The sequence below is a fragment of the Microcaecilia unicolor genome, chromosome 2 (assembly GCF_901765095.1).
Source record: "Microcaecilia unicolor chromosome 2, aMicUni1.1, whole genome shotgun sequence".
NCBI lineage: Eukaryota > Metazoa > Chordata > Amphibia > Gymnophiona > Siphonopidae > Microcaecilia > Microcaecilia unicolor.
In genome coordinates this window covers 293774335-293792978 of record NC_044032.1, presented here as the reverse complement: position 1 = coordinate 293792978, position 18644 = coordinate 293774335, and the positions used below count along the sequence as shown (strand labels likewise).

The 18644-nt window shown below is 42.9% G+C and overlaps 1 protein-coding gene across 1 annotated transcript; it reads right to left on the bottom strand.

Moving 5' to 3' along the window:
* Positions 1-7296: 7296 nt before the first annotated feature.
* Positions 7297-18204, bottom strand: CER1 (cerberus 1, DAN family BMP antagonist). Its single transcript, XM_030192076.1, has 2 exons — positions 17653-18204; positions 7297-7590 (listed from the first exon to the last, which is right to left on the bottom strand). The coding sequence occupies exons 1-2, from the start codon at positions 18202-18204 to the stop codon at positions 7297-7299; spliced, it is 846 nt and encodes a 281-aa protein (XP_030047936.1).
* Between the last annotated feature and the right edge of the window lie 440 nt (positions 18205-18644).

Here is an 18644-nt window from a genome sequence, read left to right as displayed (position 1 = left end):
CATACATACTTGTAGCTAGCGTGGCAAGCCGTTTCTAGCCCTGAAAATTTAACTGGGGTACTTGCTTAGTTATCTGGCTAAATTGTTTTGAAACTTGTCCTCACACTGCCTTCACCTGTCTGTGTCCTTTCAGAGGCACAGAAGAAAGCTTCTTTCATTGGGAAATCCATATCACACTTCAGTCTTCCAAGATTTATACCCCAGACACATTGTTTGAAAAATCTAAAACTATGGCTTTCAATTTTACTTTTGGGGCAGTAAGTCTTACTCTTTAAGACAAGTCTCCCTTGCCATGTCTAAAGCTTCCTATTATTTCATGGAATCTTTTGCTTTAGGCAGACCATGTAGAATCTGCCAGTGTCATAGCCAGACCCAGACCTAGTATTTTAGATGGGCTTGTCTCCCCAATCCCCACCCATAGACCAGCAACTCCCTCTGTCTCTGAACCCCCTTCCTGGTATACCTCAGGGGCAACCGCAGTGATTCACTTTCACTACCTGCACTGGCCTGGCAAGCTTCACTGTGTTGTTTCCTGCCCTTATTGACATCACTTTCTCTTTCCTTACTGGTGGAGAGAAGCCTGGTAGGCCATGGTAGACAGTGAAAATGAATCCTCAGCTGTCTCTGAGGTATGCCAGGGAGGGAGTTAAGAGACGGTGCAGATACTGGGCCACTGGCGGAGGAGAGGGAAGTGTGGTGACGCTGCTGGGTGGGCCTGAGCCAAAAATGGGTGGACCTGTACCCACCCAGGCCCACCTGTAACTACGGAACTGGAGGAGAAGAGGAGTTTCCATGACTGACCATATCCAGCTTCTTGTGCTTCAGTCTCAGCTTCCTGTTCCTCAGCTTGAACTTCTGATGCCTGGATCTGCCAGCTGTTCCTTCCATCAGGCATGAGGATGTGCTGGTTTTGCTTTTTCTTCCCCTCACACTCCCCCCGAGTGATTAACCACCACTTATGTACTGTACACATGTAGGGGGGAATTCTTTACATGGCACTCAAAAATAGGTGCTGAAAGTTTGGTGCTCAGCACTATTCTATAAAGGTCACATGCTCTTTACAGAACAGCAGCGCTTAGTGTTTGTTTCCAGGCCCAACTCTAGGCACCAGACTTTGCTGAACATGGTATAAATCCTTGTGCCCAAGTTGAGCACAGAGATCGATTATTCTATAGCACTGTGTGCAACTTTTTGGAATGCCTATGACCCACCCTTAACCCTCCCATGACCATGCCCCCTTTTGGGTTGCATGCTATGGGGTTTAGGCATCAATTGTTATAGAATAGTGCGCAGCAAGATGCGCATGCAAATCCTAATTTGTGCCAATTAACATCAATAATTGGTTGTTAGCATTCAATTATTGATAGCTAGCAGCTTGTTGGACCAAAAAAACCCCAGAAGAACAAAGCTCCGCACTTCGCATAGCAGTACAAGAGACAGTGGAGACAACAAGAACTAGTGCACAAACATCCTTTAATAAATTTCTTCAAAACAATCCAACGACTCGACACAGACTGTGTTTCGGCTAACAAAGCCTGCCTCAGGAGTCTCAAAATGTACACACAGCTGAGGTGATACCATACAGTCAGCAAAAGAAGTCTTTATAAAACAGAAGGAAAACTTTCTACAATAATCAATATCTCCTTCAACAAATAAGTCCTCGCGATGAGATTATTCGGGTTTAAAACACATCACTGAGCTGCACTGATGTTTTTTTAGTACATTTTTTTAAGGGTCATTTGAGCACCAGTTCTTGTCATCTCCACTAACAGCTTGTTAGCCAATTAAGTTGCACACATATCTTGACAGCGCACCCAAATTTGGGTGCCCAAGTCTGGATGCCATATATAGGATCTGGAAGATACTATATTAAATCTCATGCTGGGCAGTAGTTAACTACTCAAAAATTTAATTACTTTAAAATAGTTGGTAGTTGCCCAGTAGTTAAACTACATTTTAAGCAGTTAACAATAAAAAACATCTCAGTTGTGAATTTAAGTTCTTCTACACTGCTTGTTCCGTCCCCATGGGAGCTCCGCAGAATTGCTTCCATCCCCGCGGGTTCAGCGGGATTCCCACGAACCCCATTCCTGTGCAGGTCTCTACCTCTCACCCCTCACCCCTTTGCTACTTGTACCCAGGAGTGTCCCGAGCTGGAATTGTTCTTTATACAACCTCCCCATATCACCTCTGACCCACCCATCATGCCATAGCCAACACAAGGAAGACAATGGACAGGAAGTGATTTTTGTGCCCCTGTCTCCCTTGCACCCTGTGTAGCCATACTGCCCTCAAAGCCATTGGGACAGCTCTGCTTATACCCAGCATAAGAACATAAGAATAGCCAATGGTCCACCTTGACCGTATCCTGCTTCCAGCAGTGGCCAATCCAGGTCATGGCAGAAACCCAATTAGTAGCAATATTCCATGCTACCAATTCTGGGGCAAATAGTGGTTTATCCCATGTCCACCTCAATAACAGACTGGACATTTCCTCCAGGAACTTGTCCAAACTGCTTTTTTACAAACCCAGATACGCTAACCGTTATTACCACTTCCTCCGGCAGCGAGCTCTAGAGCTTAACTCCTCTTTGAGTGAAAAAATATTTCCTTCAGCATTCTCACTCTTTTTTTCCAGGACCTTGTTTCCTCACCCACTGGAGTTGCTGGAGGTGGGTGGGTGGGAGGGAGGAGGATCACTTTACCCAAAGACCTGCACGGTCCATGGGAAAATTCCTACTGTCATTGTGCAGGAATTGGAAACAGTGAAAATGGCAGCTGTAGAACATCATATCTGGGAAAGGATATAAGACTGTGGATTGGTGGAGGAAAATGAGAAAAACATGACATTTTTGTGGAGACAGGAATAAAAAATGCTGTGGTTCAGTGGATTGTGGGACAATGATAGAAAGTGACAGGCTGTAAGAGGTGGGGGATATTGGAGGTGGTGCTCTGACAGAGTAGAAAGATTGTTCCTGCTTGCTTTCCTATGTTTTTTTCCAAGTGTCAAATGTTTAAAATATGACAAAATCACCCCCATAGGAAGTAATGGTGGTTGAACAGCTGTGACAGCACTCCTCCATGTTCTTATGCCAGTCTTGAGTAGCAATATTGATTTACTCCGAGGGCTCCAGGAGATGAATAGAAAGCACATGTATATCTGAGTGAATGGGTGTTGTAGACATGACTGGGCAATGAGGTCAGCACTCAGTGAATGACTACAGTAACCTTTTTTGCTTGCCTTAAATATTTTCCATCAGGCCACAACAAATATTGTCATCCTTTGCTGAGTATTTCCAGAACATCTGATTTTACAATTCTGATATTTTTATTTGCTTTTATGAGATTACACTCCCAAATATTCATGACCAGGAAAAGCATGCAGCAATATAATACGATGAAACATTTTTGAATACATAATTAAACAGTTTTTTTGTATTTATCAGCATTTTAAATGACACAATCACAGCAACTTGTTGTGACAATAGCAAATAAGAAAAGAAAAAAAGAAACAATCATGAACTTTTTAAGGGATCCTTTTACTAAGTTGTGCTAAAAAGTGGCCTTAATGGGTCTTTCCCACATACTAAGGCCATTTTTAGCGCAGCTGGAAAATGGACAATTTTCCATTTTCCTAATTAATGGCCACGTGTTAATTTTGCCATTAGTATATGGCTATTAAAAAAGATTAGCACTTGAGCTCTTACCCCCATCTTACCCCACCCCACCGGTCAGCTTCACGAAGGGCACTTTAAGCGATTGAGGGCTGAGCTCCCGATGAAGCATTTGAGAAATAGAAGCTTTCTGTTGAGAATACCCTCCAGACAACGCTATAGCCCAGATAGGTGTATTTATTACTTTATATATATGGTGGATAATAGAGTATAACACTATCTACTAGTATAGAACTCTTATTTATGTTAGTGGAAGTTTTTTGACTAATGAAGAACCTGCATCATAGTCTCTAAGATCAAGTTTGCATGAGATCTATGACAGTCTGTGATTCACATTATCAATATAGTGAATACAGAGTTTCTGAAGTCTTTTCAACCTTAGATTCTACACTCAGTATATTCCTCCTATAACTAAACTGGATTAAGTTAAACAAGGGCTGAAGCACTATCACACATTAAGAATAGTTCAATGACAGGGCACCTGATAGAAGCCTGTTCTATAAAAGAACATACATGGTGAGGCAAAAAAAAATAAGTAATCACCTAGCGTTTTTTGCTGTTTTCTCAGCGACCACTTTGATTTCTTTCTTTCTTTGGAATTATTAACCCCCTTTATGAAGAGCTTCACCCAATTTAGTCATCATACTTACGTATTACTATTAAACAGCATTTAAAATCTTAAGCTATGTTGTTGTTACTGACATTTTAGTGTTACTACCTAGCGATTTTTGTGTGTTAAAAACAGAAGCGTATCTGAAGTTCGGCAGAGTGAGGGGGCACATTATAGCCCCCCCCTCGCCGCCGCCATTGACAACCCCCCTCCTGCCGCAGTCCCCCCCCCCCCCGCCGCCATCACCCCCCCTGCCACCATCACCCACGTTTGCTGGAGGGGGACCCCAACCCCCGCCAGCCGAGGTCCGCTTCCTCCTGCCGCTGCCTTTAAAAATATTCCTTCAGCTGGAGGGGGACCCCCGCCAGCCGAGCCGAGGTCTTTTAAGTTCTTCTTCGATCGTCCTCCGTGCTGTTCAAAGCTGCTGAATTCAGTATCTGATGTCGCAGCACGTTGTACGTGCAGGATGTCAGACTCACAGAAACAGAGTCTGTGAGTCTGAAGTCCTGCACGTACAACTTGCAGCGACGTCAGACTCCAAAACTGGATCAGCAGCTTTGAACAGCACGGAGGACGATCGAAGAACTTAAAAGACCTCGGCTCGGCTGGCGGGGGTTGGGGTCCCCTGCCAGCTGAAGGAATATTTTTAAAGGCAGCAGAAGGAGGAAGCGGACCTCGGCTGGCAGGGGTTGGGGTCCCCCCTCCAGCAAAGGTAACCCACGGCGACGGCGGGGGAGGGTTAACGGCGGTAGGGGGGTCCAGGGTGAAATCTGCGGGGGCCCAGGCCCCCGTGGCCCCACGCAGATACACCCCTAGTTAAAAATGTTTGAGCTGGCCAAAGCACTGCTTTTGCCTAAGAACGTGATTTTAATCCAGTGGCGAGTGCAGCATCTCCATAGTTCTCCCTCTGGAAACATTATTTTCCGCTAGCTCTCAGCGTAAAACTGTAGGCAACAGGAATGTGACTAGCTGGAATACTTTCAGTTCATTTGGGAATCTTATTGTACTCTTCTCCCACATAGGGATTGCAGTTTATTGCTCAATACTTAGGTGCCCTTTTTCTAAGGTGCATAGGTGCCTACACTCGTACAACACGTGTCAAATTAGAACTACTTCCCCGCTACCACGTACCCCGGGCAGTAATTCTAATTTTTACACTCGTCTGATACACGCGGCAGAAAACATTTTTTTATTTTCTACCGCATGGCGCTAACAGTTAATGCGTGAGACCTTACAGCTAAGTCAATGGGTGGCAGTAAGGTCTCAGATCCAAAATGGACGCATGCCAATTTTTATTTTGCTGCACGTCAATTTTCAGCGCGTCCCCCCCCCCCAAAAAACGGCCTTTTTTGCAGGCGCGCTGAAAAATGGACCTGTGTGCATCCAATACATGTGCCTACACCAGCGCAGGCCATTTTTTGGCGTGCCTTAGTAAAAGGGCCCCTTAAAGATTTTTTTTATCTTATACTTGTTATTGTTGCTTATTATGTGCTGTAGCTGCTTGTTGTATTGTTTTCTGGTACTACTTATGGTGTATTAGCTCTATTTTGTTCCAATAGCTAGGTGGTTTTACCGTGTGGTAGGAGGGGGGCAGGGACTTTGGGGGGAGTTTTGAGGTGAAATTGAAAACTGTACCAGGTGGGCACAATTTTGTCCCGCCCTCATTTCCTGTTTGCAGAAGGACAGGACCACAGGAACAGTGAACCAGCCTGTCTGAAGCGGCATCTGTACTTGGTGGACTTGAGTGTTGCCAGCCGAGCAGGAGGTAAAACTTTTTAAACAGCAGCTACCACCTGCACACGTCCTCCTTGCATTCGGAGGCCACAGAGACAGAGGGAGGGAGGCGTTGGGTGGCAGAAATGGGAGGAGAGGGGGGTGCGGAAATCGGAGGAGAGGGGGGCGTGGAACTCGAATGGCAGTGGGGCCATCATGGCCCGTGAAACTCGGACAACGAGAGTGGAAGGAGGAGGGAGGCTGGGGATCATGGAACTCGGGGGGGGGGGGGCATTTGGTTACTCACCTCCGGTGGCTGCTGCTGGGTTCCCTTCTCTCTCACTTCCCATTGGTCCACCCTGTGACATCATCCCCAGGGCGGACCAATAGGAACTCGGTTACGAGCCCAGGCAGCCAGACGGAAGTGCAGAGGTCCAAATTATTATATAGGATTTACATACGTAAATGTCAGCCTCACCCATACTCCACCCATGCGCGTGGTCTTCTTGCATATATACGTTATGTAAGTTAAGTGGATATTTGCAGAATAGTAGAATTTTGGCATGTGTATATGTGCATACAGGCGCATAAATGCATTATTAAATATTTACACATGTAGGACTAGATTCTCTATATGGCGTCCAAAATGTAGGTGTGTTGAAATAATGTGTGTAGCACTATTCTATAAACCACATCTACAATAAGATACAGTTTATAGAATAGCACATAGGCTGGGAGAACGGGCATACATCTAGGTGCAGCCATTTACGCTATTGAAAACCTGGTATTAATTCCCGTGCCTAAATGTACGCGTGTTCCTCTGAATTCTATAATGCATGTAAATGTTATTGACACCCCTGATATGCCTACACTCCTTCCATGGCCACGCCCTCTTTTCAGCTACACTTGTTGAAATTTATGTGCATCAAATTTTAGAATACGCCTAAAAAGAAGTGCTCGTAAATTCCAATTATTGTCATTTAGTGATGATAATTGGTTGTTAGCCAATTATCATCACTAATTTGCTCATTACTCAGTTGAGTAGCATGTGTAAATTGTCCGTGTGCACAATTTAACGCGCGCTACTCGCATCTTATATAGGGGTAATGGTACGTAAATGGTAGCACCTATTTTATTGACCCTACTGTGTGTAATGGTGCATGTGAACTCTCCCCTCCCCATAATACTAGTATATAAAAGCATTGTTTCTGTGCTTATGGTTATGACCTTTGAAAACCATTGTCTATTGTCATCTAGCATTTGTAATTTTCTTCTGCATGGCTCCTTGAAGAGGCTGTCTTAATCCATGCCACGCAAATCAGTCTCTGTGTTTGTATGTAGAGGCTCAAAGGGAGGGTGCCTGTCTTTCTGGACTTCACACTTGCATTCTTCTACCACCATGACCATCTTCACCACAGGAAATGGCCCAGTGCAGTTCATCTTGAGGCGGCTCATGGTGAACTTGGTGGGCCGGCAGTGGGAACAGAAGGAGTAAGAATGATCCTCAGGCCCAGGAACATGGAAAGAGCTGCACTTCCCAAAGCAGAGGTTATTCTGCACCTCTGTCTCTTCACAGTTCTCATGTACAATGCTCTACAAAAATGAAGAAGAAAGTTGTTGGTTTCTAATTATGGTTTTCCAAATATTTTGACAAACAACATTGGTCTCGATTTACAAAGCTGTGCTAGCGATTCTAGTGTGCCAAATATGATGAAGCCATAGGAATTGGATGGACTTTGTCACATTTGCCATACCAGAATCGCTAGCACGGCTTTGTAAAAGGAGACCATTGTGGGCTAGAATTGAAGTGTTAGTTACCACAGGTACCGTTTTTGGGTTTTATGTTTTGGTTGCTTATTTAATATCGTGTATGTTACTTTTGTACCCTACCTAGACTTTTTTAAATAGAATAGGTTATAAATTTGTAAATACATAAAATAAATGTTGTGCAATAGGCATAGGGATCTGCATTCGATTCATAAAAATTAGTGTGCATTAAAATGCATTAACATACATTAACCTAAGTTAATGAATGCACATTAAGTCAATTACTGTACATTTAAAAATACTAATGTACATTCTCTACATGAATATATGAAGCAAATTCAAGAAGATCCAAAAACTGGGGGGAAACCCACATGAACGTTTACTAAACCTTAGCGTGTGCCAAGTCGATTACCTAGATCAGAGGGGTCTTACAGTTTGTCTATTCCAGCATTGCATAAGATGTATTTTGAGGAAACTTGTAAGAGTTCTTTCTCCGTCCAGGCCCAATGTTGTGGCATTTACTTCCTGGTTTTTTTTTCTTACAAACCTTTATTGCAGTAAAAAGCAATAACAATATGCAAAAGATAACAGATACAAAGTTGTTTCTTCAGTGTATCTAGCTAATACAAACTACTACCTAACTTTCCATGAACAATCCCAGAAGTCCCCCCTTACCCCCCCATCCCCCTCAACTCTATTGTACTACTAGATCAAGCCCTAGGGCATTAGTGCACCAATATTGCCTAATCCACCCACTTACTGTATTTCCAATGTCTGTACAGGCGCCATCGCCTGTTGAAAGATGCCACCCGACAGCGGCATAAAGCCGTCAGACAATACATGGTATACCACTGGTCCAGTTTCAACACTACCTTTTCAAGGCTAGGGACCTGGGGCACTTTTCATGTACTTGCCACCACCACTCTCACTGCTGTCATGTCCAGTCTCAACAACAAATCCACACTCTCTAAGATTTGGGGCACCAGTGCGTTCAAGAGGGCCAGCTCCATACTAGGATCCAAGCTCTCCTGCAGAATCTGTGAAAACATCCTGAATACTTATTGCCAAAAATTTTTCACTAGGGAGCATTCCCACCACATATGGCTATATGTCCCCTGCAGCCCATATCCACATCAACACTGGTCTATGGAACTGAGCCCCATAGCCCTAAGATGCACTGCTGTATAATACCACCTCAGCATTACCTTATATCCATTTTCCATCATTACCATGGAGGTACCCAACTTGGCCATACGTTCCCACAATACCGCCCACTCTTCCATACCCAAGTTCCTCCCCATGTCAGTCTCCCATTGTCCCATATATTTATGCTGTCCCACTCCTTTACAATTCAGATACTGGTAAATCTGAGAAAGTGCCCTGTTTGTACCATTGATCCCAACAGTCTTTCAAAAGGGCTCTTGCCTCACCGTAAATCCTCTACCACTCGAGGCCCAGCAAGATAATGTTTAACTTGGAGATAGGGGAATAAGTCCCTGGGTTGTAGCTGATATCGCATTTGCAAGTCTCCAAAAGGCCGCACTGTCCCCCGTCCCCATCAAAAAACAGTCCCATACAAACCAGACCTTGCTTTTCCCATCTTTTAAAAAATGCCTGATCCCTCCCTAGGACAAATTCGATTTTGTAGAGGAGTGGCGTGCACCAGGATTAAACCTGACCCTCCAAAATCTTCCCTAGTACTGCCCACCAAATTTTCATTGTAAGCTCCTGAAAAGGCCTTCCCCTTCCTTCCCTCAGTCTGCTTCCCGGTGATAGCCAAGGCAGATGCAATAGGGGTATATCATCTCCCTCCTCATGTTCTATCTCCACCCATTGTTTAACTTCCCTTGTCTGCCAAGCCAAAAGCGCATGCAACTGTGCTGCATAATAGTAACAACGTATATTAGGCACTGGCAATCCTCCCTCTTTTTTTCCCAACCAGAGAATGTGTTTAGCAACTTGTGGTCACTGACCAGCCCAGATAAATTGAGAAAAAAGGCATTGCAAACCATCTAATTTTCTAGAAGGAATCACGACTGGTAGGGTCATAAACAAATAGAGGAGGTGAGGTAACACCATCATCTTCAATACCTCAATTCTCCCCAACCATGATACGGTAAGCTTATGCCAACTGTCCAGATCCTACCGAATTTGACCAATCAGAGGCTTGTAATTCAGTTCCTATAGGATCTCCACATTTCGTCCCAACACTATACCTAAATATCTTAGAGAGGTACACGCCCATCAAAAGGGGAACTGGGACCTCAAAGCTCTAACCACATCCAGTGAGGTGCTCACATTTAAAATTTCTGACTTCCCCATATTTACCCAAAAACCCGAAACCCTTCCATAAGCTTCCAATTCATCCATCACTCCACGCAAAGAGTCCTCCGGCTTCGTCAGTGTCAATAGAACATCATCTGCAAAAAGATTTATTTTATGCTGTGTCCCATGCACCTATACTCCTGAAATCAAGGCATTATCCCAAAATCTATGGGCCAGGGGTTCAATAACCAATGCAAAAAGTAATGTCGATAAGGGACAACCCTGACGTGCCCCTCTTAAGACTGAATGTTTCAGAGTAACCTCCATTAACCTTAACACAGGCCACTGGGTTAATATATACCGTGTGAATCCAATTCAAAAACTGGAGACCAATCCCTAAAACTCGCAATTCCCGAAACAAGAAGGCCCATGACACTCAATCAAAGGCCTTCTCTGCATCTAAATATTTGAATAACTGTCTGTACTTATGGCTATGATTGATTTCTGGACATGCAGAATCATTAAAGGACAGACGTTTAAATGCCCAGCTGGGTATATATGGTAATCTCATCTTTGTTAAATGTTTCAGACATATCCATGTACTTGCTCCCATGATATAACTGAAATCTATTATTGTGTCTTACTGTATTTTCAAATGTAAGCCACATTGAAATTGAGGTTGCTTGGGATAATGTGAGACAAAATGTAAAAAAAAAACCTTTATCCTCCACCTATTTCATAGCACTGCCTATCCAGCTGAATGGTGATGGCACAATGAAAGCAAGTTTGGTCCACTCAAAGTAACCTGTTTATTTATTTATTTATTTATTTGTTTGTTTGTTTGTTTGTGACATTTATATCCCACATTATCCTAAATAAGTTTGAGTTCAGTGTGGCTTACAATAAACAGTATAGGTTACATAGCAAAGAATAATGCATAGGAAAGTAATTTGTTGTAAGAATCCAATTTTACAATACAGTATCATAAATGTATCGGGATATCTATGGATGTTTAATATTTAGAAAATCTATTATGAATGAGAAATCATACATGAAGCAAAGAGAAGGTTAATGGTAAATAGAGTAATTACCAATTCAGGTAATAATTAGTTGTTTGAGATATGGTTGTTCTTTGTGAGGGTTTGTTTGAATAGGAACGAATAGAGGATTTTGCGGGATCTAGTATATTCTTGTATATTTCTTATTTTGGGTGATAAGGAGTTCCACCATTTGGTTCCTAGGTAAGTGAAGTCTGCAGAGTGGACAGTTTTGTAGATCACTTTTTTTGCAATTTGAGAGGTGTAGTCTGAGATAGTTTCTTGCCTCATATTTAACGTTTCTTTGAGGTAAGTTTATTAATGGTACCATATAGTCTGGAGCTGAGCCATATAGGATTTGAAAGATAAAGGTACATCATTTGAAGGTGATTCTCACTTTGATGGGAAGCCAGTATAATCTGATTAATAAAAGGGAGGCACTTTCAAAATGAAAGATTTTGTATATGAACCTGGCTGCAGTGTTTTGAGCTGTTTGGAGTTTTTTCAACAGGTACTCCTTACAGCCAGCATATAAGGCATTACAATAATCAAATTGGGATAATGTTAATGATTGTACCAATAGTCTGAATGTTTCTGATGAGAAATAGGGTCTGATCCGAAATAGGGTCTGATCCTTTTTAGTTTCCAAAGAGACCTGAAAGATTTTGTGATTACTGAGGAAACTTGAGTATCAAATGTTAAATATTTGTCTATAATTATACCTAGAATTCTCAGATTATTGTCATTGGGGAATGAAGTGTTGTTAATTGTGAAACTGTTGTAGTCATTTTGGTCAAATAGGTTGGCAATGACCATGAATTTAGTTTTTTTCTTTATTTAGCTTTATTTTGGATTCAGGGGCCCAGGTTTCCATCAAATTCCTTAGCCCTAGTATTACCATATTGAAAATGCGACCATACCATGCCTCTGTGGTTATGTTCCACTAATAAGTTAAATGTTTATCTGGCTATCTTGAAAGGATTATATAACCTTTGGATGCATGACTAGGGACACTTACTTATTCAGTATCACAATTCCTCATTTACAGCCAGAAAACAACCTTTTAGGGTGGATAGTGGTCACAATGAGCTCCTTTTATTGACCAGATAGAAGAGAGAAGAGTTTTTAGTTTTGGCACAGTATAAGCCATCACAAGAACAAAATGTAAGAAAACCAATGGACTACATTAGGGTCTTATAGCCCATTTAATTATGTTTAAATAAAAGAGATCTGCATGAAACAAAATATTTATTTTTATTTTGACTAATAAAACTTCTTGTCTCTGATACATGTCTAAAAACAGAATAATCCATTTGTGTATCTAAAATGTAAACTTCTACATAACAGATGAGGTGAAGATGTGATTCCATGTGCCCCAATGAAAGGAGAGTTTAATTTTACTTCCATTTAATTGCAGTCTATTCCATCTTTCTAACACAAGTCTTCCCAATGCAGATTACAACAACATTTAAGATGAACCAGTCAAGAAACAGGATATCCTCACTGAAATTTGGCCATCTGTATTTGTATAGAACAGGGGTTCCCAAACTTTTTCTGTTTGCGGCACCTCCCTCCCCCAGCCACATGGGTCTCCACACCCCCACCACATAGGTCTCCACCACCCCCCTACCACATAGGTCTCCTTTTCCCTGCAGCCCCCTCCTCTCACACCAGCACACCTTCCCCAAATCCAGCATTGCTCCTACCTTCCTTCCTGCAGGTTCAGGATCCCCCACCCCCTGCCACATAGCTCTCCCTTTCCCTGCAACCCCCTCCTCTCACACCAGCACACCTTCCCCAAATCCAGCATCGCTCCTACCTTCCTTCCTGCATGTCTGGGATTGCTGTTGCTTCCTTCTCTTTCCCCCGCTGCCACTGCAGTGCTGCGGGCTGTTCGCGATTCACACGGGCACTCCAGTGCCTTCCCAGTCCGCCGTGTCCAGCCCTCTCTGATGCAGCTTCCTGTTGCAAGGGTTGGATGTGGCAGAGAGAAGTCCCTGTAGTGCCCGTGTGAATCGCGGACGCCCAAAAATGTAAGCTGCAAGCTGCAGTGGCGACAGGGAAAGAAGCAGAAAGTGGCAGATGCTGGACCTGTGGGAGGGGAAAGTAGGGAGCGATTCACTGCGGCACCCCAGAGAGTTCACTGCGGCACACAGTTTGGGAACCGCTGGTATAGAACAATGTTGAAAAATGAGCACAAAATACAGAGTTTATAACTTCTGTTTCTCTACCAGCTACAATAAATTTTTAAGCTGTTTTAGTGATATTCAATTTTTATTTCATGATATTTATATCTACATATAAGCTTTTGAATAAATGAAAAAGTTGTCAAATAAGTAAAAAAAAAAAAAAAAAAATCTTTTGTCCTCCAGGATCAGATTTAGATTTTTTACAGATGGACCACGCATAAACAGTCTGTTGTTTCTAATAATCTTTTGCTATTGTTTTCAGTAGTGTTTGCTATTGTTTGGGGTGAACTAAAACAGCAGCAAGCTCCACCTACTGCTGGCAAGCTCCTCCTATTGGCTTCAGCCCGTATAATGGACTAGATAGGAACACCCTGTCTCCTGTTTTCTTCAACCTCCTTGGTTACACCAGTAGACAGAAAGGACCACCTTCCAAGCCAACAAACTGCACCAAGCTCCTCTTCCCTCCAACTCTTAGTTTTGTTAGTATTCTTTTTATAACACAAGTTAAGTCTGAGGAATTACTATTCTGTGTACTAGGAAATCAGATTGACTGATCTTTTCTATTTTGCTTCTGCTGTCACTATAGAATTTTTTTTAAGTAGTTTCATTGTGCTTTGATTTGTCTACCAACAACAACAATGATAAAAAATAACCCCAAGCCTGTAATCCATTCACATGTTATGGTGGCATATCAAGTGAATTGGTACAATGTGGATTACTGCACAAATAATTCAGTGTGCTACTTTAATTTTGCATGCCAGAAAGCCAGACCCTTTTACAGTGAGATTCTCTATTGTGTGGAAAGTTGTCATTCTGTCTGAAAATTCATTGTGTCAGGTGAGAGCAGTTTTTCCTGTTAACATTTGTCAGAAAGCATTAAGTGCCAGATGAAGTGATGATCATATACAGCAGTTATGCTTTTTCCAGCTTTCTTTTTGTGCTATGCTGTTGTGAACTGTTTTCCTATCGAGAATGGAAGTGATAAAGACTAAAGTCTTTTACACTAATGTTCTGCTCAACAAATGTTTTACACTCACAGAAGCTTTATTCTTTGAAACTGGAATGTCCTGTATTGAAATGTTTTATGCTGGTTGAAAACAGGGTTTTAGGGGAGTATTCAACTTAATTTATTTACTATCACAGAGCAGGTTATATTTTCCATTGTGTGTAAGTGTATAATATGCTTATTTCAAATATTTCATTTTCAGAGAATCAAAGACCAAGACTGAGGCTGGTAAAGGAAAATGTGAACAACCAACAGGGGACAATATTTCCTGAAACTGAAGACTGCATGAGATATTGCCTCTGGAAGTCACTAATTTCACTCTGCCCTCCCGGCATCTAGGACTAGATTTACTGAAAGGCACCATCATATTATCACACTCTAACATACATTATTTCATGCTAAGTACAGCATGTTCTATTTTATGCAATGAGCTTTATTTATGCTAATACAGTAGTGTCCTTTAGAAAATGTAGCTCTTAGAAATGCTGTCTATTCCACGTGCAGAACTCCACAGACAAGTAGAGTCTGGAGTCTTAATGTGTGGATGAAATGATGGTGTAGGGGCTTTAGCTTTGTTAGAAACTGGGCAACATTTCATGGAAGAGGGAATCTACTTCAAAAGGATGGAGTCTATCTTAGCCAGGGTGAAGTCAGGCTGGGGGAAAGCATAGAAGCATAGAAGATCTCTAAGGATGAAGATGTTATAGTTTATTAAAATTTGCTAGACCACTCTAGCTGGCAAGGTAGAGCAGAGCAGTGTGCAATCTACAGTTTATCTTAGAAAAGAAAGGATGTGATGCCTGCTACCTGAATCTGCACCTGGAAAGTGAGCTCCGCCAAATCTCAGGAAAAATCTGCGCAATTTCTGCATTTTCCCCGTCTGCAGATCTCTGTATATTCACGCTTTGATTGGGCACCGCTCGGGTACGGCTGAACAAACAAGAGAGCACTCTGGGAGAAGGTATGCCCACAAGGAGCCAGAGAGGCCTGAAATATAAAAAAGCTCCATCTCTAAGTACCTAAGATGGCGGCGGGCCAGGAACATCAGCAGGTGAATGTGGTGCAGCCGGGGGATTGGGCAAGGGAGATTTCACTGACGGTAGCACGGCGCTGGAAGACCGTTTAAACAAAATACAGTCAGTGGTCGAGCTGATCCCACATTCAGAGTACCAACTTGTTTTGGGAGGGGATTTTAATACCTACGCAGATCCCACTATTGATTGCAAACCAGCTAAATCATGGGGAAGAGCTTTGGAGAGCAAGGGAATTAACTTTGTGATGCACCAGCTGGGGACAGTGGATATATGGCGATTACTGCACCCACATGACATGGACTTTACTTTTTATTCACATCCACACAATACCTACTCTAGACTAGATTATTTCCTAATCTCACAGTCACTATTCTCAATAGCAAAAGAGGTCCATATCATTGATAATTCCCTGTCAGACCACTCTGCTATATCACTTGCTATATCCTACACAACAGATTAGACTCTCTGTTTGAAGTGATCCTCTAATAAAAGTCTAATTTACCTAATACGAATCCAAAAGAATCCACAGTAATTGTTGAGTAGTCTGTGTTAGTGCTGTGTCAGTGAGGCAGGCTGTAAAACCAGGTCAGAACAGGACGGTGATGCGTCGGGGGGGGGGGGGGGAGGATGCTTCACCTGGGGGGACGGACAACGCTGCATCCAGGGGAGGGGGGGTGCACAGTGGCGATCCGCCCCGGGTGGCAGCCAACCAAGGAACATCACTGCTGTATTCTTTTTCTCCTCACAACCTTACCTCCATATTACCATGTTTTCCTCCTGGATAATGTGGCATAAAGAAGAAGCAAGCATCTGCACATCAGACCACTTCCTCTTCCTCTGCTGACCTGGGCCCACTGCTTATTTGAACCATGTGGGACTCTGTACAGCAGTTGAGCTCAGGCCAGCAGAGGAGGAGAAAGTTTGATGCACAGCCATTTGTTTCTTCCTTATGCTACTTGATCTGGAAGGACAGGGTAATCCGGGTTGAGGAGGGGGGATTTCTACGAGCAGTCTGTGGGTGTCTACTGCAAGGGGAAAGGTATCAGAAACCTGACAAACTTGCTGCCTTCTGTTCCCTGTGTAGAATTCTGCAAGGCAAGTACAGAATGGGGGAGGCAAGTGGAGTGGAGGAGTGGCCTAGTGGTTAGGGTGGTGGACTTTGGTCCTGGGGAACTGAGGAACTGAGTTTGATTCCCACTTCAGGCTCCTTGTGACTCTGGGCAAGTCACTTAACCCTCTATTGCCCCATGTAAGCCGCGTTGAGCCTGCCATGAGTGGGAAAGCGCGGCGTACAAATGTAACAAAAAAAAAATTCTGTGCAAAGTCAGCATTGCGTAGTGACATGGACTCCCCCCAGGAGTAACCTATGAATAAGCAGCACTACCAATATTATTCTGGACTCTAAAACACCAAAATTCCTACTACAAGTAAAACAGAAGAAGTGGGACTGCTACAGATCTCATCACAGAAACTATATGCAAACAAATATCACACCTCACTCAGTCACATGCAAAACACAGACAGACCCTCCTCAAATACAGAACAAGGGAAGGATCCCCAATTAGAGATAGCACATACAGGGGCCCTTTTACAGAGTGGCGGTAAGTCCAACATGGGCTTACCGCTCGCTCTCCTGGGACTACTACAGCCCAATGCGGCTGCCAGCGGTAGTCCTGCCCCGAGCATGCGCCATTTTGGGGGGAAAAAGAAACCCCCCGGACTTGGGCTTGCATGGCGATAACCTAGCGGTAAATGGGCATCACCGCACGCTGCCCGGTTACTGCTGGGTTACATCAAACTAGAAGTGTATTGAAAAGAAATCTTGACTTTAAATTCTATTAGCACAGATATGTTCCTTATTCTGTTTAAATATACAGGTTAGCTAGAATTTTTTAATTATTATTTTTCTATAATTTTGGACTGCCTTGTGTAAGTATATAAAATCCAGTCATCCTAGTCTAAGTGGATGAGAAGCGCTTGTTAATTTAGACAGCCTGAGGAATTAGTTCACTGTATATGTTTTTCAGCATTAAGGGCTTCTTTTATCAAACCATGCTAGCAGTTCCCGTACGGCAAGGCCAATGGAGCCCATTCAAAGTGAATAGGCTTTGTCGGCATTACTGCACCTGAAGCCACTAGCATGACTTGATAAAAGAAGCCATAAGTAAGTGGTCCCTAAGCTAGTTTCATTAGGATAATGAATGTTTGAAGATACAATCATCTTTACTCAACTGTTTGATTGGTTTCTACTTAACAGTTTTGATATTTGTTAGGCTAGCCTGGTGCACCGAGAAATGAAGGGCTCGTGCAACTATTTGGTCTGGCTCACCATTTCACTTTTTAGGTAGAGCTCTTACCTGAGAGAAGGGCAGAGTTTTGCATGTCTCCTCAAACACCTCGATGGTCTTGATGGGCAGGATCAGATCTTGGGAAGCCGAATTCTTCTGGAACATGAAGTGGTTCCAGAATTTCTTGGCATTCTTCTTATGGGGCGGCTCTGATTTCTTCTTGTTCAGCAGTTGGGGTGGGAAGAGGCTCCTCATGCCTTCAGGGTTGAAGGACTGCTGGGGAAGACCCCAGTTTTCAGGCTCTTTCTCCTTGTGGAGCTCTATGAGTGGGAAATTTAACTGGGGAGTTTTCTTGATTCCTGATATATTGTTCTCAGTGGTAGGTAAAGCCCCTCCCAAACCTGGGGCAAGTACAAACAGGCCTTCCTGCTCCATCATTTCTTCATAGTCCATTGAATCATGTACTGGGAGGTCACTGTTGTGACTTTCAAGTCCAGTTCCTGCTCGATCTTGGTGGGGAAGGAAGAGAGCTTTCCTCCTCCTGCTTTTCAGAAAATCTTTCTCCATCCCTGTCTCTGCAAGACAGGATATTAGCAGCATTTGCAGCAGAAGTAGGAACATGCTGAATCGATCTTGCCTGGGTTTTTTTTCTCTTTATCTCTCTCTCAGTTTATAGAAGACCCCTCCCAACATATAAAGTAACGGTAGGGGGAGGGAATAGACTGCTTTTATAGTAGGAGAGAACAAAGTTATATTCTGCTATAGCAGGAGGGTCTCCAGGGTGGCGAACATACCACATGGCTGTTGATTTTAATTATGATAAGGGCATTTATGTCAATTTAATTCCCTGCTCTTTGTTTTGGTGTGTATACATTAGAAGCTCATTTATCTCCCTTGGTCCTTGGGGGGCTAATCACTTGGCAGGAAGGTTCAGATAAGTTGTTTATTTTTTAGTCTAAGAAGAAAGAACCTGTTCTGAATGTTGATTCAGTGAATCAACATTTTCTTCTTTGTTTACAACATCCACAGTGTGTTTAAAAATTAAGGAGCCCTTTTACTAA

Bases quoted from the DNA above. Each gene is read 5' to 3' on its own strand.
- CER1 (XM_030192076.1), bottom strand. From the start codon at position 18,204: ATGTTCCTACTTCTGCTGCAAATGCTGCTAATATCCTGTCTTGCAGAG. The intron at 7,591-17,652 runs GTAAGAGCTCTA...TCATTTTTGTAG, and splicing joins AAACTCTGCCCTTCTCTCAG to AGCATTGTACATGAGAACTG.